This window comes from Triturus cristatus, chromosome 2_2 (genome assembly GCF_964204655.1).
Source record: "Triturus cristatus chromosome 2_2, aTriCri1.1, whole genome shotgun sequence".
NCBI classification, from domain to species: Eukaryota; Metazoa; Chordata; class Amphibia; order Caudata; family Salamandridae; genus Triturus; species Triturus cristatus.
Window position 1 is genome coordinate 1092168840 of NC_140582.1, and position 23890 is coordinate 1092192729.

Here is a 23890-nt window from a genome sequence, read left to right on the forward strand (position 1 = left end):
TTGCATGGAATGCAATTGTGCACACCCCGCCTCAGGCATCTTATCCCACTCTTCGAAATATTGGTGAATGATAATTGCGTCTTGCGCTCCCTTAACTTCATGAGATGGTGTATACCAGACGCCAGCATGTTTATAATGTCATGGGAATATCCAGTTTGTCAAAGCATGCACTTCTGCATATTCTAGCATACATCAGCCTTATCCAGAGGCAGAAGGAGCAGATTGCTTCAGGCTGCTAAATTGCATTCTCAACACAAAATCTAAGGACATGTTTCTGCTTCCTGTGGCTTTGTCGGTGTAGTGTTGCCCGGAGTTCGTATGCACAACAAGCCTAACTGCTCTTTTTGGAGTGACTGCAGACTCCGCAACCTATGGGAGTTCCTCTCCATCGTAATGGGCAGCTGGGTGATAAAAAAAAGTGATTTAACATAGCACACAGGGGCAATAAGCTAAGTAGCTTAATTGCAAAGTTAGATGCATTGCCCTCACAACTTTTGGATTTTGGTGTAACGCTGAGCAGGGTGGAGGCGTGGAGACTTTGGAGTTACCTGTCAGATTAAATATTTAGTTTTGGAATTCTGAGCTTGATGCCCTTTGGAAATAAAGATATACAAAGGCCAAAGTGGCAGAAATGCATTTGGGGTTGTTTGTTCGAGGTAGAGGATGAGGACCGAATTGCTCCTTTACCACAGGGCCAGTCTTCTTTCCGTTAGGTTGGTTTTCTAACATTAAAGCTCTGCAATATGGCCAATATCTTACATTTCACAGATTTACAACTTGTAGATATTGTTCTATTGGCCACATGATGGCAAGGGTCTCGAATAGGATGCCAGATATTTTGACTCTGCGGCTATGTTCACTGACACTGGATATGTATTGTCATGGCACAGGATTTAAAAGTGGTTTGAGGTTTCCTGGTACAGGATATATACAGGCTATTTTCCTTCTGGGCACAGTGGAACGGACAATTTCAGTTGTGGCAAAAAATATGTTTCTCCCTGCTACCAATACTGCAGGCAATACCTTTTTCTAGAAGCTTAGAAACTCCTCAGAACGGTTTCTAAACACAATTTTTGGAAAATGTATGTTACTTTGTGACTTGGGGGGGCTGCACACATACCTGGGGATTTCCCTAAAACGACTTTGAACTTATTTAAAGGCCTACTCCAACACTAGCAGATCTCTGGCTAACAAGGAGCTGTTGTGATGTTTCTTGTTGGTAAAATGTGTTAACCAGTTGGGAAGGAAGTCTGATAACAGCACGTTCACTTGAAGACCAACACCTGATGAGATACTGTATCAAACATTACAAGCTCAGGTACCTGTGTGTTCCTGTGCTGGTTGCTGCCTATCCTAATACTGAAGAAGAACAAGAACAGAGGGCCCAACATGAAAAGTATAGCACAAAAAATATTTTCTGGAGGAAGTGCTTTGCAAAATGTTTCTGATGGAGATGATAGTAGGTGCCTCTACTTCGTCTCTTTATTAAATGATAATTGTGCTAATCTGATAAATCACAGGTTAGGCAAAAAAGGGGCAGAGCGATCACCCACGATCCATCAGAGCTATTCCCAGAAAGGCTTTTGGAAAACGAATAAAGGTGTTAATCAAAACCGGGCACAATGAGCTTTTTTTTTTTTTTGGGTACCCTTTCTGGTAAAAGGCCGTTGCTGACTCAGGCAGAAAATCCCAGATCAGCCGCACATTGTCAGCTTGGAGCACGAAGCACACTGAGCTGCCTTGGGGAGGCACATGCTTTTACCGAGCTGTCAAGCTGAGCCCCCACCCTTCCTTGTATGGAATGGCTGCACCCCCCTTTTCACCGCAGGTGGCTTCCGAGGTGTCTGTAAGGCCACTGTCCAGCGTGCGAGGAAAGAACTGCAGGGCCGATGCTAGACACGGAAAAAAGGGTAAGAGCAGATTCGCGCCTCAATGCGCCTCCACTGTCAACGCCTGGATTTGTGTTCAATAGACCATAATAACCAAAAACATCAAAGCTTTGAGTGTGCTCTAACAAAGCCACGTCATCGTCGAATGGATGGACACAGGCCAAAAGCATGCCGGCCTCATGGGAACGCACACATTGCACTCCAACCACTCCAGCACGGGTATCCTTCTCCACACCCTCCGAATGGGTGAAACCGGATGTAGAAACATAGGTTATCAGCTAAAGCTGAAGAGAGCATGTAAACATTCAAGGCAAAGAGCAACAAGTATTGGCCGCTCGTACGCGAGGGACCACGAGATACGATCTGTGGTGGGGGAGGGGGGAGAAGCGGGAGTTGTGTGCGCGCGAAAGTGAAACTGATCGCGATCAGGCGCTGAAAGCTGGCGGCTGCTCGCGCGCGTAACCGCAAGCTGGTGGCCGGAAAAAGCTTCTGGTGACACTTTTAAAGCCACTCACTAAATATCTCGCCAGACCAGTGCATGCGCTGGCTCTAGCGAGACCTACAAAATTACCTTTGATGTAAACGGGAGAAAGATTCAGATCTGGTGGCTGAATTTCAAAATGTGATACCAGATAACCTGGAATCAATACCTGCTTCCCTGTGAGTCCAAACAGCGGGATCTAAGGCACATCTTTTATTTCAAAGTACCTCCTTTTTCTTTATTATCACATAGGAGTGCTTTTAAATACTCCAGTTCAGGGTGTGCACTGTACTAGCACCTCTTGTATTTGATGTAATACACTGTAATGTTGCTCCATCTATGAAAAGAATGTAGGCCATGCTTCGCGTTCACATGACTACGGACCTGCCTTTTAGCTCCCTAATGCCATTGTTGTTGGGGAGAGTCTTGAAAATTTCTAAAAACTGCCACTTGAAATACATGTCTGTCTATACAGTGACATAATCTGAGGTGAAAGACTTCTGCATATTAAACAAATACTCTTTTTGAATTTTGAAGAGACAATCATATTTTTACATTATATTTGTTGCATGATGTACATGCTCAACGTATAATATTTTGACATTAGGTTTGTTGCACGATATACAAGCTCATGGTTTTCATGGCTCAGCTCGTGCACAGACTCTTAGAGTCAAGCCATACACATAGCTAGACTCGCTCTATTTGCATCCTGCCCTCCTCTATTTGCGACTCGGGTTTAGTACGTGGGGCTGTCAGTCACTTGATAAAAAGATTTGTAAAAGGATACATCTAGAAACATGGAGCCCTGCCCACATGCACTGATTTGACAATTCTACAATTAAAATTTCTTGTAGAAGAGACAAAAAAGAGTGCATGCAGTGAACATACATTTAAAATAAGTGAGAACAGGGAAGGGACTCCAGACGGTTGTGTTTTATGTGACCATAAAGTCATGGGTTCCCAGGGAGAATTATCAAGCCCAGGTGGAACTATGCCCCTCGTGAGGGAGGTGAGGGTGAGGGGAATGGAGTTGGTGGACATAAAGGGAGGTGAGGATGACATTCAGGGGTGGGTAGTGGTAAAGGGCAGGGAGGGTGATGAGGGTTCAGGGGGTGTAAAGTGAGGTGAGGGTGACTTTAGGGTTCAGGTGTGGGTGAAGGGAGGCAAGGGTGACTTGAGGTTTATGTGGTGGGTAAAGGAAGGTGAGGGTGACTTGAGGGTGACTTGAGCGTTCAGGGGTAGGTAGAGGTAAAGGGAGGCAAGGATGACAAGAGGGGTAGGTAGAGGTAAAAGGAGATGAGGATGACTTTAGGGTTATGGGGTGGGTGAAAGTGAGGGTTCAGGGTGGGTAGAGGTAAATGGAGGTGAGGATGAATGGATGGTTCAGGGGTAGGTGGAGGTAACGGGAGAAGAGAGTGAAGAGGGTTCAGGTGAGATTAGAGGTAAAGGAAGGTTAGGCTGACTTCAGTGTTCATGGGTGAGCAGAGGTAAAGCGATATGAGGGTGACTGGAGGGGTTCGGGGTGCGAAGAGATATAGGGAGGTGAGGGTCGCTGGAGGGTCCAGTGGTAGGCAGAGGTAAAAGGAGGTGAGGGTGACTTGAGTGCTCGGTGGGTAAAGGTAAAAGGAGGTGAGGGTGACTTGAGTGCTCGGTGGGTAAAGGTAAAGGGAGGTGAGGATGACGAGGGTTCTGGGGCAGGTAGAGGTAAAAGGAGGTGAGGGTGACCTGAGGGCTTGTGGGAGGTGAGGATGATGAGGGTTCAGGAGTGGGTAGAGGTATAAGGAGATGGGGGTGACTTTAGCGTTATAGGGTGTGTAGAGGCAAATGAAAGTGAGGGACACTTCAGGGGTAGGTGCAGGTAAAGAGGTGTGGGTGAAGAGGGTGTGGGGGTGCACAGAGTTAAATGGAGGTGAGGGTCCCTGGAGGGTTCAAGGTTGGGTGAAGGTAAAAGGAGGTGAGGGTGACTTGAGGGTTCGGATGGGTAAAGGTAAAGGGAGGTAAGGGTGATTTTACCCTTCATCCATCTGCACTGGATTTCCCATCATCCATCTGCATAGGAAGTGACATCACTCTACTCCCCTCCGAGGACCTACTTAACGGCTGCCACAGCGTGAGCGCTCATCAGGAGTGCCACATGTCCGTCTGAGCCATTCCATGCCTGGATAATGCCCAGCTCCAGGAACCCTGGCACTCCCCCCTCTGCCATGCTGTGACCCTCCGTGCCCTCAAGATTGGCCTCCGCTCCATACGCTGCTGCCTTGCTACACCACACAATACCGAGGCCACATTCTGCTGTGCTTCTTGCAAGTTTTCATGAACTTACCCACACCTAACACTCACCACACCCAGAATTGTCACCATCCACAAGAACACCATCAGCTGCATTACACCCATGGACATGCTATTCTCCAACATTGAACACCTGTCGTTCAAGCTCATCTCATCTGGCAGCACTCATCTCTCATCTACAGCCCGCCAGGATTGTGCACCAGCTTCACGGACACCATCATGGACTTTGTTGCAACACTCGCACTCGATGTTAGCAATTACATCCTACTTAGAGACCTAAATTTCCATCTGCAAGACCACGCCAACACTAACTCAAGAGCACTCATTGAAGACCTTGGAAGCCTGGGCCTGAGCCAACGAGAAAAGGGACCTACCCACATTGCTGGACACCTCCTGGACTCTATAAATAAATGTTCACCATTGTGAACACTTTCACCTCACCATCGGCCACCTCCTGTGTGAATTGTGAATTGTATATAGTGTAATATAAAATGAGAAATTTTGTGTAAATAATGTATATTTAATTTTATGTATATATATGTATTGTTTATAGCCCTGAAGAAGTCCGTGAGGATGAAACGCGTTGGCTATGGTCTGTTTTAATATGTTGAAAGAAAATTTCTGAATAAAGGATCAAAAAAAGACAAGAATCGTCTCTGCTGAAAGTCCATTTTTTGAAAGATTAACTGTCGACATTTATTTATGTCATGTACAAATGTCTAATATCTGTTGCTTCTTGGGTGCTGGACCATTAAATTTTGCTTTGGTTGTTTGAAGTGTGTAGCTTCAGGAGATTTAGAGGCTTTGGATCTCCGGTCATTAGCACCAACTATTTAAATAATCTCACTAGGGATAGGTGCGGTTGTGCTTTGCCCCAAATCCTCTCCTATTCTAAACAAATTGTTTAATTGGGTGAACTAGCACTATCCTTTTGTTATTTTGGGACACACGTATAATGGATTTTGATGATAACCGGGAAGCGTTATTAGGGGACCTGTTTAAATTACAGGGGCCCAAGGCTAATATCCCCACAACAACTTCTCCCAAGAATGAGGGACTGAGGGAGAAATTTTTCAGGTTGGAAAAACTGAAAAAACAGGAACTGGCCAAATGGTGGGATGGGGCAACATTGCGAAAATATATTGAGAACAAGAAAATCCCACGAGGCCTGAGAATTTTAATTTTCCCGAATTATGAGGATTTGGAACAGGACCTCTTAGATGATTGGGAGGAAGGCCTCTATGATGCATCATATCGCATGATGAGGATTCTTATAACTAACTCTGAAAGAAAGGTTAGCAAAATAAAGGAAGAGATTATGAAATTAGAAAAAGAAATTGCTGATATAAATTTAAAGGAAGCAATTGCTAAGAACTATGAGATCCTCAAAAAGGAACTGGTGGCATACCAGATCTATTTGAAAGACAAAAAACAAAAGAAAATACTACGAGATGAGGCAGACTATGCGAGTGGCCGCATCTTTACTTTTTCTAAGAAATATGATGATGTTTCATCCAAAGTTACTAAGACCACTGAAAAGGCGGAGAGTGTGTCTTCCAACACTAGTACTTCCCTTTCATCTATTGAAAGCGATCCGGGGGAGGGAGTAAGTAATCTGGAAACTTCTACCTCATCCCATTTTTTACGGGAAGTACAACGCTACAGACTGGGGAACAAAAAGAAAAACCCAAACCAAGAATCAGGAGGGGAGGGAAGAAATACAAAAATAGGCGTACAAACCAGAATGCAAAGCAAAACACAAGTAAGGAAGTGAATCTCATACTGGATGAATGTAACAGTGATGATGAAAGTACTGCCAATAACCGAATCACGAATGAATTGAATATTGTAAATCTGTCAGGAAGAACTTTGACCAATTGTGAAAAGGACATCCTACGTAAAGGATTAAGCTTTTGTGTCACGAACTCATGTGATTTTGTTGATGTTCACATTGATCTCTTTAAATTTGTAAGAAAATTGAGATTAAAAAAGTTCTTTGAAAATCGACCTTGTATGCGAAATGTATTGTCTGACCATCCAAATGCTTCCACACTAACTATTGCAGATCTTAATGCTACACATCTTTTGGCCACTCTTGATAATGATGATGATAACATTGATATTACGGACACTGCAAGTATGTTAGAAATTTTTGAGGACACTTCAATAGACAGTGGTTTAAAAGATAGATCAAGATTTCAACCACCCAGAACACAGGACACCCACATTGATGAATTCTACAATAGGGTCACACAACAGTTACATCAGTTGGAGGATAAACACACTGTAAATGCCCATTGTAAACACAAATACAATATAACTAAAAGAGAAAGGGAATTGTTAACATCACTAAGGGAAGATCCAGAAATAGTTATAAGGGAAGCCGATAAGGGAGGAAACATTGTGGTGATGAATAGATGTGATTACTTGGGTGAAATTGACAGACAATTGGGAAATAGCGAATGTTATACACAACTTAAGGAGGATCCAACGAAACTGATTGAACAAAATATCAATGCTAGTCTACGTGACTGGCATGAATCATGTCTTTTGTCGGATAAAGAATACAAATACCTACTAGCTCAAGATTCTAGGAAACCATGCATCTACATTCTCCCGAAAATTCATAAAGGAGGGGGGGGGATTTCCCCCAGGAAGACCAATTATTTCGGGCAATGGGGGACCAACCGAGCACCTCTCTGAATATGTAGATGGGTTTTTGCAACCCTTTGTTAAGAATCTGCCATCGTATCTTAAGGATAGTAGGGATGTCCTGTGTAAGCTGGAGGATTTTGTCTGGGACAGTAATGATCTTCTATTTGTATCCTTAGACGTTGAGAGTCTGTATACATGCATAAAAACTGATGTTGGACTTGAAGCTCTAAAATACTTCCTTTACAAACGTAACGCTTGTCACCTGGAACATACTCTCATGCTCCTTGAAATGACTCGCATGATTCTCAGTATGAATGCATTTATGCATGGTGAAAAATGGTTTCTACAACAACAAGGCACGGCCATGGGATCCAGGTTTGCTCCGTCTTATGCGAACCTTTTTATGGGTCTCTATGAGACGGAGCATGCCTGGGGACAAGGCTCTAAAAATTGGAGCAATAATATCATTTTTTATGGGAGATACATAGACGATGTGCTCCTAATTTGGAATGGAGGAGTGGAAGACCTAATGGATTACCACAGATATCTAAATCAAAATAGATTTAATATAAAAATGACTATCACTCACTCTAGAGATTCTATTGACTTTCTCGATTTAAATCTATATGTGGCAAATAATCAAATACAAAGTAAAATGTTTACTAAACCAACAGCATGCAATAGTATCCTGCATGCTGAAAGTTCACACCCCAGGTCCACTATCAATGCCATACCCTTTGGGGAGATGATTAGAGCACGACGAGCGTGTAGTGAGGAAAGTAATTTCACAAAAAGCATTAATGACATCAAACATAAATTCAGAAATAGAGGATACACAGAAAAATGTCTGAAACAAGCAGAATCAAGGGCATTGAAAATAGATCGCAAAACTACTCTAACATCAAGTCAACAAAAAGCAAATATAGGGGCGAAAACGGAAGAAATTCTGTTTATAACCAAGTATAATGCTTACAGTGATCATGTATATAACATCCTACGTAAAAATTGGCATTTAATTGCCAATGAACAAATGCCACCTGGAAGTGTACCTAAAAAACCGAGAGTGGTTTATAAAAAAGGTGAAACATTGAAAAAAATTCTCTGTCCAAGTTACATTAAAAAAACCGACACAAGACCAACCACGTGGCTTCCTTGCAAACCATCAGGGTTCTTTACATGTGGTTCGTGCAGTGTATGCAAATTTGGATGCAACAAAAAAACAGATTTCCGGTACAACACTCAAAAGGGCTATACAATTAATACCTTCATTAATTGCAACTCAACTTACACAGTCTATGCCCTTGGATGTGCGTGTAATAAGGTTTACATAGGCAGCAGTATTAGAAATTTAAAAATCAGGATCCAGGAGCACGTACGGGCCATAAAAAACAAGGATGAGCGCTATCCAGTAGCGATACACATCCATGAACATCACCCATCAAAAACAGATATATGGTTTCATGCATTGGAACACATAAAAATACCGGAGAGGGGTGGGAATAGAGAATCGATTCTTAGAAGAGCAGAGGCTAGCTGGATTTGCCGCTTAAGAACTGTAGCTCTGGGTCTAAACACTAATGATGAACTTTACCATTTCTTGTGAGTCTGAATGCCCTTAAACGATAACAGGTGATCAGTTCCATCTTTAATTCCTGTACGGATGATGATTGACATATATATAAGGGGTATGCACTCCTTAAGAAACTAGCCCCCTTAAACCCTATGTCCCTTTTTTTAAAAAAAAAGATCACTAAGATCTATCTGGGGTACAATGCCGCGCATGGGGGTGAACTGGAATACAAACAAACACCTTCACTCCCTATGTGATAGTGGCACTATTATTATATAGAATACTATTCAATGATAGGGTAAATTACCTATTCAAACATGGCGCCCAAAAATATTAGAGATAGTTAATGAACGTGACGGCGAGGAGCACTGAATTCCGATTATAGCTGGGATTCGGGTTGGGTTAAGTTGATTATCTTATACTTAAACCCATTAAAAAGCGGAGATCGAACAGAGGTGCATAGAATTCCGATTAAAACTTTTATAATTTACCTAAACCAGTATCAAGGTGGTGATCGAACAGGGATGCATAGGATTCCATTTAAAGCTGTGATTAATTGTTTATAACACACTTAAACCCATTCTAAGATGGCAACTAGAATTTTAATTCACTCAAACCCATTCCAAGATGGCGACAAAAATTTAAAATCGTCTAAGTGCGATGCGATACCTGTATAAAGGTGCTGGTATATCTCTAGATTAAAAAAAATAGGAAGTGAAAAAATACGCTTGAGTAAGAGTGTACTAAATCAATTATATAAATGATGTAAAAGATCCTCTTGGGTAAAACAACGAGGATAGAATAGGATAAGTCACCCATTCAAACATGGCGCCTTAAACTAGAAATAGTTAATGAACGAGGCGGCGAAGTGTATTAAATTCTGATTATAGCTGGGATTCAAGAATGAGCAAGAGTGCACTAAATTAATTATATAAATGACGTAAAAGATCCTCTTGGGTAAAACAACGAGGATAGAATATGATAAGTCACCTATTCAAACATGGCGCCCAAAACTAGAAATAGTTATTGAACGAGGCGGCGAGGTGCATCGAATTGCGATTAAAGCTGAGATTCACGCTGAGTTATGATGATTAACTTAGACATAAACCCTATCTAAGATGGAGACCAAAAATTTTAAATTATTAAGGTACGATGTGATAACGTAATAAAGATGCCGAGATATTTCTCGGTTTTAAAATAGGAAGCGGTTTTAAATGGATTTGTGCAAAAGTGCATTGGATAAATTAATTGCATAACGTAAAAGATTCTCTTAGGCCAAACAACGAGGTGAAAGTATGTAAATTTATCCATTCAAATATGGCGCCCAAAATTAGGAATTGCTAATGAATGATGCGCCGATCGAACACAGGTGCCGAATAAAGATGCCGAGATATTTCCCGGTTTTAAAATAGGAAGCGGTTTTAAATGGATTTGTGCAAGAGTGCATTGGATAAATTAATTGTATAACGTAAAAGATTCTCTTAGGTCAAGCAAGGAGGTGAAAGAATGTAAATTTATCCATTCAAATATGGCGCCCAAAATTAGGAATTTCTAATGAATGATGCGCCGATCGAACACAGGTGCTGTGCATCTCGATCAGAGTGGGGTATTTAAACTGGATACTCACACTTCTTTTGGTAACAATGACGCCACGCGAGTAGCCGGCAGATACAAAACGAAAAGGTAAGCCTAAGGATATAAATATTGGAATCAACGAGGGAGTTACTAAATACTAGGAAAACTAAGACTAATGGGGAATTACTGGCATACTAGGGAACTTGTTTAAGTTCTTATATATATATTTATATATTTTTATTATCTATAGTTTCTCAGCCTAAACAATTTTGGGACATATAATTGAGGGGAATATACCCACCTTGGAATTGAGGGTTGTGTTAGTATAGAATTCCCAACAGCCTTGTGAGCTGGTTTATATTAGATTCATGTAAAGATGGGCTTTAGCCAAAATATTTTTGTGATATGAGCAAATATGTTTAAATTAGATCTATATAAAGAATTGGGACGAAAGTTTGATTACAACCAATTTTTGGACTAACATTATATCCAAGCTGAGATAGCAATATAATAGCATGTTTTCATTAAATATAAAGGAGACAAAAAAAGAAGGGGATAACTAGGGAGAAACAAAATGGTATATGTGTAATTTAAGCATATGGTTATCACGGATGGGATAGCAACTTACCTTTGTTATTTATCCTTGGATAGATACTCTCTGACTGAGGAATGGCGGATACTGATTAATCCAACAAACTGGAAAAATAAAAGGAACTGGTTTTTCAATCACCAGAGTACTCTGCCAGGTAGGGATATTCAAAAGTTATAGAAATTGGAAATTTGGAAAGTAATAAATAGTATAAATCCCCGTATCCCAACTTTATTATCTGTTTGTGGATAACACCACGAAGCCTGTATATATACTTTCGCATCTTAAAAGATCTAAAGAAATTCTTTTATATAAAATGGTAAACAAAAAATAATATCTTTTTTGTTAGATACTGTAGAAACGTACACAGCAAATAGACTACCTACAATCGTAAGGAAAGAGCCCAGACCACAGAAAAACAAAGCTACTATTTTATGGTAAGCCTGAGGGAATTGATAGCACTTTTTCACTACACTAGCCAAGGTTGTTGAGATGCTATAATATGAGATCATGTGTTGAGGTGAAATGTACATGGAATTTTGAACAAATGAAATACTTTAGGAATATTATATATATAATTGTTCCTTTTTTGTAATTTGGAATTCAGCAGAGTGATTAGGATCCGATAGGAGATGTATTGAGAAATGGGCAGAAGGAAATAACGATTTTTGAGTACTTTTGCTTTATTCTTTCATGTATAAAGAATTGTTAAAATCATTTTTTTAATCATGAGTTATGACTGTCTGAATTGTATATAGTGTAATATAAAATGAGAAATTTTGTGTAAATAATGTATATTAATTTTATGTATATATATGTATTGTTTATAGCCCTGAAGAAGTCCGTGAGGATGAAACGCGTTGGCTATGGTCTGTTTTAATATGTTGAAAGAAAATTTCTGAATAAAGGATCAAAAAAAGACAAGAATCGTCTCTGCTGAAAGTCCATTTTTTGAAAGATTAACTGTCGACATTTATTTATGTCATGTACAAATGTCTAATATCTGTTGCTTCTTGGGTGCTGGACCATTAAATTTTGCTTTGGTTGTTTGAAGTGTGTAGCTTCAGGAGATTTAGAGGCTTTGGATCTCCGGTCATTAGCACCAACTATTTAAATAATCTCACTAGGGATAGGTGCGGTTGTGCTTTGCCCCAAATCCTCTCCTATTCTAAACAAATCGGCCACCTCCAACTCAATCACCCCATCGCAGGACCTCTCCCAAAATCTTTCTTAATTCTTCAGCAACAACTTCAGTGCACAACCAGACGTGACAGACCTTGTTAAACACCTTCCGATATTATCCAAAGAATCAATGCTAACCACACAACCTGTCATCACCCCAGACGAAACCACTGCCACCATAAAGTCCATTCACTCAGGGTCCCCATTAGACCCCTGCCCCCACCACACCTAGTCAAGAGGACTGCAACCCATCAGTGCCATGCTCACACCCATTCTGAATGCCTCCACCTCTTCTGCGACCTTCATGCAACTGTCCTCCCATTGCTCAAGAAACCCTCTTTGGACCTTCCAACACTCACCAACTACAGACCGATCTCCTTGCCACCATTCCCAATCAAGGTGTTAGACAAAATCACTAAAATACACCACACCGAATACCTCAGCGACCACCCACTCCTTAACACCACTCAGTCTAGTTTCAGACCCAACCACTGCACAGAAACTGCCCTCATCGCTGCCACACTTGGCATCCGCATGACTCTGGACAGAGGAGACATGGCAGCACTCATCCTCCGGACCTCTCTACAGCAATTGACAGTCTCCCACCCCATCCTCATCCAACGCCTACACAGCATTGGAATCTATTTACACACGCTCCGATGGATCTACTTCTTCCAGAATGGAAGGACCCAGTCAGTCAGCCTGGCACTGTACACCTCAGACTCCAGTGACTTCATCTGCGGAGTTCTGCAAGGATCCTCCCTAGGTCCAACCCTCTTCAACGCACACATGATTCCTCTAGCCAGCAGCATCCACTCTCATGACATCAATGTGCTCTCCTAAGCAGAAAACACTCAACTCACTCTCTCCCTCGCTGACAAGACGCCCAGTACCCAGATCAAGTTCAAAGCCTACATGACTGAAAATGCCCACTGGAAGAAGACCAACTGTCTAAAGGTAAACACTGACAAGACCGAAATTGTGATCATTGGGAAGAGATCATCATTGTGGGACTCCACCCCTACAACTCACACCCAAAAACTTGAGATCATCATCAACAACAAACTTGACTTGACCATGCTTCCATACCCTGAAGATGCTGACAAAGATTTTCAAATGGCTCACAATCAGCACCCGGAAAACTGTCACACATGCCCTGCTCACAAGCAAGCTGGACTACAAGAACACCCTCTATGCTGGAACCAACACAAAATTCACCAGAATGCTGCAGACCATTCAGAACTCTATGGCCAGAATCACTCTCAACGTCCCAAGCCACGCTCGCATGACACCACACCCATTCACAAACAAACACAAATCAAACACCTCACCCCACACTTTCAAGGCACTACATAACACTGGCCCAACATACCTCAACAATTGCATCTGCTTTCACAAACCTTCCAGATACCTTCGCTCGTCCCGAATCCTACTTGAACAAATCCCATGCATATGAAAAACCAGATACGGCAGTCGAGCCATCTCCTACATTGCTCCAAAAGTGTAGAATGTCGGGCTGCTACACATACCAGCCTACTTCTTACTTCTTGAATTTCGCAAGAAGCTGAAGACCTGGCTTTTCGATTAGTCCCACTAGGCTCTAGTGGCTAGACTCACGCCGCTCAGCGCCAGGATACCTTCTCGGGTGACAGTGTGCTCCATAAATCTGCATAACATAACAGGGGTTCTGGGGGGGCATAGGTAAAGGGAGGTAAGGGTGGTTTTAGGGGTTACGGGTAGGTAGAGGAAATGGTGAAACATAAAGCTTTTGAAATCACCTCATGTTTATGATGAATAAAATATCCTCTAAATTATAAAAGAAGGAACCAACAGGTAAGTGTGACGCAGTGGCAAACGTTTATTCAGAAACCCACATAGGGAGAATGTTTACAGGTTCATCATCGATAAAAGCGAAAGGTGGCAGAAATGTATGTTTCAGAAATAGACACAAAGTCTCATTATTGCTAGTTGTTTGCGGTTCAGCTCTTGGAAATTCTGGAAAATGCAGACTCAACTCAGCTTGAAAGCGAAACCATCGGCCTTGCAAGCCAAAGAAATAAAAAAAAGTTTGACAATCAGAGGAGAAGAACATTAATCAAGAAATAAATCAGTGCCTGCTCCAGGGAAGATAAGCACAGGAAGACGACGTGAAGCAGACATGCGTGGACATGCGCTCAATGAAAATGAACACGTAAGAGTGACAACGCAGCCACGTCAGGCGCGCAACACCCATTGGACTCACAGGGCTTCAGCCCCCCCCCGTCGTGTGTGGCAGCCCGGCCTGAGACACCTTCCCGGGCAAAAAAGCAGCCGCACCCGAGCACTTCACAGGTCTTTAAAAGACCATTTGCATGTTAATGAGGCCTTACTGTTGTTTCACCCCCTCTAAGAGCCCCTGCAGCTCCACTCTGCCTATTGCTTAAAGTTCAGCCCCCCCGAAATTTTTGCTCAGCCCCCCCCGAAATTTTTGCTCAGCCCCCCCCCCCCCGAAATTTGGCTCTAGTTGCGCCTCTGAGCCACGTAATGGTAAATTATGGGGGGCTAAAAGTTCCCTTTCAGATTTTGTTTTAATAGGAACAATAGATCCTAGCAATCGATAGCGCATCACAGTGAAGATCTAAAAACCTATTGTAGCCATAAAACTATGCTGAAGGCAGTGAAGGGCTCCATTTACGACGGATCGGAAACCCACAAAAGGACATGTGTAGTGGTTTTATTATTGTGCAATTCTCTTCCACAGTTGCCTAGACTGGTAGGGAGTCAACACCACGCAAGGGTGGGGAGTGAGCAGATCTAGGCGTCACTTTCTTTGAAGGTCGGTAAATTCCCACAAATATGTGAGTTTGTGGCCAATAACAGACTCGTATCCATCCCTTTCCCCATTCTCAAAAACGGTCAGGGTAACTCTCCTTCCAGGAACATGGAATGAATCATTCCCAAACTTGGAGGGTTGTAGGGGAAGGGACTTTTCCATGGGGGGGAATACAAGAAATCAAATACACATCGGGAAGCCTTCTCATAGTGCATATTTGTACAACATGTACTACTGAACACTAGGGATATAGTAACCTTTTTTTTTTTAAAAAAAGGAAAATAATCACAAGTCAATAGAACACTTGGAAAGCCGTGCCCGGTGCTGCTTTCCGGGGGTAGTTCTGCGGTATTTTGTAAGCAAAACAAATCATACACTTGCACCAGTGACGAACAGTACTTCCACAAATGCAGATTTTGATTCCCTCTGCAAGTCCCCATATTTTCCAACTGGGCTTTTGTTTTAGATTAATTTGTAGTGTAAGGGAGACATCTGGTGGCTACATCAGGTATCCACAATGTCACCATTCTGTTTGTGATTCAATTCTATTTTGATTTTAGGTCTTATCTGCGACAGCGCATGTGCTTGCTTGCAAGAGATATTGTAAACAACGAGAAGCTTGCAGCCCGCCCAAAGCTGATTATTCACAGGTTTCATTTTTTGTAATTTTTTTTTTTTTACACATTTTATTGGGTTTTCGATGCGGAAGTGCCATGACATAGTTTGCCCCGTAATATTACATGTAATGCATTGAAAATACAGTGGTACATTTGAGGCGAATTATTGCACACAATCAGGGCTTTAAGTGGGATGAAAAAACGGGGGGGGGGGGGGGTCTCTCAAAGTGGCGAGGCCAATGTAATTAAAGGCATGGCTTAAAACACATAAGCTAAAAATCTGTGCTTAGCATAGTGTGCCGCCCGACTTGTATTTTGCTGTTTCTGTCATTGCATCCAGACATATGATACAAGGTTACATCATACCTACAACAAGTCGTTTTGGCTTCGTCAATGGTTGTTAGTTGCATAAGATAAATAAGCAGCAACTATGGCTTATATATAATATTCAAAAAGCTTCTACTTAAAGCCCTGGTGACACCACGACAATGTTGCTGCTCCTGTGTTTCAAAAAGAGAAGTGGCAATTTGCAATGTGCACTATTCAATAGGGCCCCCTCACTCGCAACAGAGCTTGGAGTCTTGTGTTTTAAAAAGCAAACACATGGGAGATGTAAGAAGCAAGGGTTTCCCTTCCCCTAGAACGGTCACCTAGCATGGCGTCATGCCGTAACTTCTCCACCAGTGAGAAGTGAGCAGCGCACATCGGAAAACAACGGACCGCCTGTGCTAGGGCACAAAACAGAACCCGATAGAGACTCCTTAAAAAAAACTGCCGGTGCTCAGCACCGGTGAGACCCGGCCTACTTAAAGGCCTGCACACAATAGTTACTTATCAAGCTTAAGGAAGCATTGATTGGGGTCCCTAGTAACTGGGTGCTAACACTGTGAGAAGCTTTGCCTCCTGACATTGTACCCAAGAAAGGAACCTTAACTGTCCACTTGGGATGTAAATACAGGAATGTGCAGTGGCGCGTGAGGGGAGGGAGGGCTGGGGCATATGTTGCGACAGGGACTGGCGTAGGGGGGCGCCGTGATGTCTCAGTGACCTTCACTACAGCGGAGGCACTTACAGTGTGAGGGTTTAATTTCAGCTGGGATATAGGTTGCAACCATTTGAGGATACACCTAGAAAGCCCTTATCAATACATCGATATGGAGACCATCGATATGAATCGCAACCGTTAATGTTTTAAAAATGAATTTGCCGTAACATATGGTAGTTCTCTCTAGGAGTCTCTTCACCCATATTATGAATGGCGACAGTTATAAAAATGTAAAATACAATACACAGTAGGCATAATGCCCTCATTGTCCTTCACATTATTGTAATCAATTCACGATACAGTTTAAAAACGCAAGTGGAGAAAGTTGTTTTAATGATACAATTATGCATAAATGTCTTTGGGCGAAGATGCAAAAGGGATGAAGGATTTACTATGAAAATCGTAATCAGGAAATTAATACAAATATAATATTGGACACAGTAAACATGAATGAGAACTTGCTTCACTGTATGCCGTGTATATGGATATATCTGCCTATGTAATTAAATACATATGTTTTAAAATGTTTTAGCACTGTAATAAAATTCATGTGTATATGTTATTTGCAGCCCTGAGAAAGTCCCCATAGGGACGAAGCGCATCAATTGGCAGAATAAATGTTTGAATAAATGAATAGATCTTCTTTCTCATATTTTGGAGCATAATGAAGGACAAAGTACTTGAAAACGAGCATCATTTCAACCTCGTATTTGAGTGTTAATGGAAGTTTGTCAATTTGAAGATAGAAAGAACACTATTTGGAAACATCTGATTACGGAGTGCAAACTAGCATCCACTTAATCTATAAAAGTATATTCAATTCTCGGTTAAAAAAATGACAAACCTATCTACAGAAGAGCCCATGTTGGGAGGTATGACGAAAGAAGACCATCTGATGAAATGACCACCGGGGATGACATGACAACCCGTGTGACAATACATGCTACAAAGGAGGGTGGGTTATTCAGCATTCCTTCTCCCTAATGAAATGCGAATGCAGAGACAAAATAAATTCATAAGAATTAGTTAATTTTAGGCTAACTCCGCATGCCCATCTTTAAAAGCGCTCTTGGGAGTTGAATGGGCGAGACAAATGGGGAGACCTTCAGGACATGAAGGAGCCTCATAGATCGATAGAACGAGGTGATGGAGACGATGAAGACCAGTGGAAAAGCAAATGAGGTGCTGTAGATAGCGACCACTGAAGGAGCAGGGAAAGCTACTGAGTTATAAATGCTCACCATTAAGGACCAGCTGAAGACCATGAGTGACAACAAACCTGTCATGGAATGGGGGCGCTACAAAAAGGTAGTCATTGAATGCAGTTCCTGAGAAGCTTCTCCCCCTCCATAGATGGGAGGTTGCTGGGAGGGGGTTTAAAGACCTTTTGAACGGACAGAGTTTCAAACTCAAATGTTCACATTGACTTCAATAACAATGTAGGACAATAGTTGTTTTAAGTTGCAGATACATATAAAACTATTCAATGGGAATAGTACTTAAACCTGCTGTAATCAAATAAATTGAAAAATCAGGGCCAGAGACATGTCTAAAACATAGTCTGTGAAACAAATTTGCAGCCCTGAAGAAGACAAAGGCATATTTGCCATGTGATTAACACGTGTTAGCTGTTTTTGCGGTGTTATTCATGGATGCTTTTCTTCGTACCTACATCTGATGAACTACTGGAAGAAAACGGAATAAAGAAATATTGATCTCACACACTTCTGAAAACTTGACGATTGACCTTTTGAGTGCTCGGGACTCTTTATTTGTTTAAAATTACAGAAGTGTACAAACAACATGAGTTCAAAAATAGGTCAATTGGCATCTACTTAGTGGCCAGTTCTCATGGGCATTATTGACTACATGGAGCAGGACTCCACAGTACATTGACATTACATACTTTTAAATATCCTTGTGAGCAGGCCCCAAAACATCTAGAATATGAATATTCATATACAATTAGTACAACTAGAAAGGACTATTTTAGCACCTCTACTAATATATTTCGTGGCACTTCAAAAAGGAATACTTTAAGGGGGTACAAAGGAGTACTACTTCAAATACTCATAAATGTATTTGTGAATTGGATCATAAGAATATGAATGATTCAAATTTCTTACCACCTTTACAGGAATCTGAGAGCACAGGTTCCTCCTCCATCTCGGCCATCATCCGTACGCGATGCTTACTTCTTGCATGCCTCTTGCCAACATAGTGATCTTGGGCCATCAGTGGATTATTAAACTGAGCAGAGCAAAGCTTGCAGTATTTGTCAGGGTCATTAAAATCAACAGTATTCTCAGAAAGACAATTTAAATCAATCTTCACATCTTGTTTGGCCTTCTCAGTCTGTGGGGAAAGAAAGTCTGATGGTGTATCAGGAACGGGAGTATCTGAGAATAAAATAAAGACGTTGTGCATAATTAGACTATTTTGATATATGAAATACAAGGTGAGAAGATGACAGTATCAGAAGGCTAGAAGTGGTTCAACTTAGGGCTCAATTCTCTATATATGCGGTCATCTAGAAGTGGTTCATCATTGGGGGCTAGGGCTCAATTCTCTATATATGCTGTCATTTAGAAGTGGTTCATCATTGGGGGCTAGGGCTCAATTCTCTATAGATGCCCTTGTCTAGAAGTGGTTCATCTTTGGAGGCTCGGGCTCAATTCTCTATAGATGCCCTCATCTAGAAGTGGTTCATCTTTGGAGGCTAGGGCTCAATTCTCTATAGATGCCCTTGTCTAGAAGTGGTTCATCTTTGGAGGCTAGGGCTCAATTCTCTATAGATGCCCTCATCTAGAATTGGTTCATCTTTGGAGGCTAGGGCTCAATTCTCTATATATGCTGTCATCTAGAAGTGGTTCATCTTTGGAGGCTAGGGCTAAATTCTCTATATATGTTGTCATCTAGAAGTGGTTAATCTTTGGAGGCTAGGACTCAAATCTCTAAAAATGCCATCATCTAGAATTGGTTCATCTTTGTAGGTAAGCCCTCAAGTCTCTATATTTGCCCTCATCTAGAAGTGGTTCATCTTTGGAGGCTACGGCTCAATTCTCTATATATGCTGTCATCTAGAAGTGGTTCATCTTTGGAGGCTACGGCTCAATTCTCTATATATGCGGTCATCTAGAAGAGGTTCACGTTTGGGGGCTAGGGCTCAATTCTCTGTATATGCCATCATCTAGAATTGGTTCATATTTGGAGGCTAGGGCTCAATTTTCTATAGATGCTCTCGTCTAGAAGTGGTTCATCTTAGGAGGCTAGGGCTCATTTCTCTATATATACAGTCACCTAGAAGTGGTTTATCTTTGGAGGCTAGGGCTCAATTCTTGATTTATGACATCACCTAGAAGTGGTTCAGCTTTGGGGGCTAGAGTTCAATTCTCTATATATGCTGTCATCTAGTAGTGGTTCATCTTTGGAGGCAGGGCTCAATTCTTGATTTTTGACATCACCTAGAAGTGGTTCAGCTTTGGGGGCTAGAGTTCAATTCTCTATATATGCTGTCATGTAGTAGTGGTTCATCTTTGGAGGCAGGGCTCAATTCTCTATATATGCCGTCATTTAGAAGCGGTTAATCTTTGGAGGCTAAGGCTCAATTTCTATACATGCCCTCATCTTGAAAACAACGAGGACAACCATCAAGGAATACCAACATGCAAATAGACAAAGAGAGTAGACCGACTACCTCCAACGCAAGAAACACTGAACAAGTACCTATTTTATGATCCGGCCAAAGACCACTCGCAGAACCTGGAGGTCAAATAATAAGAGAAAAAGAGTTACCAATAGCGAAATCTACAAGGAGTGAAACAGCCTCATAATAAACATTTCAAGTTGACACCGTTTCAAATTCATACGTTGCAAAAAGTCATGAACTTGAGACCAAAGTGAGTTGGTTCAAGTTCATGAGGAACCTTCGACTAAAACATTTCTTCAGAAATATTGTTGCACCCACAACTAATCAGGAGACTGGAACTTTACTTGACCTCAAACTCAAAAGTAAATTCATGGCACCACTTAGTCACACGGTGTTAGACGCTTTTGATACGGCAGTGGAAAGGAACTACAAGATGTATTCAAAAGAAAAGAACACAAGAAGTCTAACTTATCTACAAGGGAATGGAACACCGTCAACGGACTGGCTTCCGAAGAAGAAATAATGTTCTGCCAAGCGGATAAAGGTGGCGCATTAGTCATCCTTGATACAGAGTTTTACCTTTAAAGTGTAGAGGACCATGTAACAGACCACAATACATATATGAAACTAATTTCGAATCCTATAAAGGAATTCAGGAAAGTATTGACCACAATCATGGATACAGCACTTGCAAAAGGGACCATCACTGAGCAAGATAAATGATTTCTTATCAAGGAGTATCCCAAAACACCCTATCTGTAAATGATTCCTAAAATCCACAAATGTTTGCCAAAACCACCTTTTAGACTAATCTTCAGCACTAGAAACTCCATACACGAACCCGTTGGGAAATATATTGACAAACATTTGCAACCCATTGTTCAGAGTATGTCCACGTATATACGTGATACCACGGATTTTCTCATCAAAATTAACATCAAGATTGAAGACCATGATCATCCAATACTATGTACCATAGATGTCAAATCCTAATATACTTCTATTCCCCACGACAAGGGTCTACAAGCACTTCAATCATTCTTGTTTACCAGTAACAAAGAAGATCTTAAAATATTTTTGCTTGAATTGATGCATTTTACACTATATCATAGTTACTTCATTTGGGACGACAACTATTACACACAGCTCTCAGGAACTTCGATGGGGAATTGCGCAGCTCCTGCGTATGCAAATCTTTTTATGTATCGCTTTGAGCTTGATAACATCTTATGCAAGAAGGTTTGGTAAGATAACTTGATTACCTACCACAGGTACATAGACAATATCTTTCTAATGTGGAAAGGATCTCAACCCGATCTATTACAAGCCATTTGCGACATCAATACCATAGACGAACGAATCCAATTTACACACAATATCAGTACTGAAAGGATATCTTTTCTGAATGTTGACATAATGCTACAAAACAACACCATCATTACTTCCGTATTTACTAAACCCACGGACGGGAACAACTTTCTTTACTTTTTTAGTTTTCATCAAAAATCTCTAAAAAGACATTTACTCTATTCACAATTGCTCAGAATTAAACGCATTTCATCTTCGGAAGAATTGTATATTAACAACAGCGGAATGATTTAAATTTTTTTTTAAAGAAAGATCATATCCTGAACCCATTCTACAAGAAGCAGTTGACAGAGTAAAATTGAAGGACAGAGTTACATTGTTAACACCCAAGGAACCACATGCCACAAAAGAAGAATGGTGTTCGTGTCGAAATACTCCACAGAAAGTACGAAGATCAAACAAACTATCATAAAATACTGGCCATTGGTACAAGCTGAACCAGATTTCAACAGCATATTTCAACATGTTCCATTTTTCACATATCAACGCACCAGGAGTATGAAACAACTTCTCAACAAAAAAACTCGATTTCATTTTCAGAGGCACCATCCCTTGCCACAATTGTGGGAGTTGTAACTACATTATCAAGGGCACCACCATCATGCACCCTACTCAGGGTACCCCTATAAAACTTAGAGTCACAGCCACATGTGACACTACCAATGTAGTGTACCTCTTAAAGAGCCCCTGTGGATTACCATACATCGGGAAAACGGAACGCAAAATAAAAACCCGCTTGATGGAGCATAAAGGCAACATCTGCACAAAAAACCCAAAATCTACTGTGGCAAAACATTTACGCAAATGAATCATAACACCAGTCAATTGAGAAATATGATACTTGAACAGGTACATTTTGAAGAAGGAAGGGACAATAGACAATATCTTCTGCAACGCAAACTGTACTGGATTACCAAACTAAATTCAACACATCCTACAGGGTTGAGTGATCGCTTGGAATATAGTTGTTTCCTGTAATTTATTAGTGACTGTTAAGATTTACATGAGAACTATGTGCAATTTGTGAAATAGTATAATATATGGTTGAACTCTGCAACCACTCGTGGCTGTTATGAACGCATAATCACATGAAAATACAGTGCATGTTTTGGAATGTTTTAGTTATGATGTACACCCACACACCGCATTTTAAATAGGGATGACTCTTTTTTCCACACGAGTTTGGACTATTCACGTGGAACTGATTGCGTGTTTTCACGCGCACACCTCCGGGAACATCTTAGTTTAAGATTAGGGCTTGCTACGAATGTTACTTCTGTCCGCTATGTTTTTTCTTTTAATAGTGCTTTATTAAGTACACTAAGTATTACACACTCGAAACTCAATTATTATGATTTTTAAAACCACATATTACGGATACGTTTGTATAATGTAATACCATTGGTATCAGTTCTGCTCAGTTACAATAATTCATTTTTAAACACTACAACATATCTGTCTGTCTTTCAGACCGCCGGCATAGTCGGTTTTGTGTATTTACCGCTACTTCTGGGTTTAAGCGGCACTTAACTTCTGGCGAACACGCCGAGTTACACATATTTTTCGTCAAGAATCCAGAGCAGGAACACAACGACATTACTACAGGTATTTAACAGCTTGTCGCGATTGAATGGGTATAACGGGTGCTGTTCTCTTCACTTTCGACCGATTTCACAGGTACGCTTGAAGTTGCGAAGTTCACACAGTGGCAGTTCTTATATGTACCACTTTTCCAGGATTGACTGGGTATAACGGTTGCTGTTCTCTTCACTTTTGACCGATTTTACACGTGCACTTGAAGTTGCGATGTGCACACGAAGCATTGGCGGTTCTTATATGCACTACTTTTAGAGACTATGGTTTTTCGTACTGAGCATCCCTTAATGATGCAATTAAAGACTTTTTTTTCTTTAGGTTCGCACGGATCTTTAGAGTCATGTTTTTACAGGTGATCTGCTGATTCACACGCATTCCTTGATAAACGCCGTTTATTCTGCAGTATTCCCGTTAGTTTTTAGTTCTCTTCACACGCACAAATAATATGCACAAAATCGGGTTTGATAATATATAGATGCACATTTGCGATCCTGGACTAGTCTAGTAACCAGTTGTTGGACTTGGCCCTTTTGGCAGGTTCACCCCTAAACGTTTTGCCTCTCCTGTGACCTG

The 23890-nt window shown here is 41.2% G+C and overlaps 1 protein-coding gene and 1 long non-coding RNA gene across 4 annotated transcripts in view; one reads left to right on the forward strand and one right to left on the reverse strand.

Moving 5' to 3' along the window:
- The window catches only part of KRCC1 (lysine rich coiled-coil 1), a 304687-nt gene that overhangs the window by 36901 nt on the left and 243896 nt on the right, over positions 1-23890 (reverse strand). For 2 of the 3 annotated variants that reach the window (XM_085642640.1, XM_085642642.1), the window contains one exon: positions 18831-19103. The exons of the other annotated variant lie outside the window; for it this stretch is intronic. In XM_085642640.1, the coding sequence (XP_085498766.1) occupies positions 18831-19103 (273 nt within the window). The remainder of the gene's footprint in view (positions 1-18830; positions 19104-23890) is intronic. 3 annotated transcript variants of the gene reach the window in all.
- On the forward strand, positions 10460-11472 carry LOC146863202 (uncharacterized). The gene is made up of 3 exons (XR_014978225.1): positions 10460-10567; positions 11111-11205; positions 11398-11472. It is a non-coding gene; the product is annotated as an uncharacterized LOC146863202 (long non-coding RNA).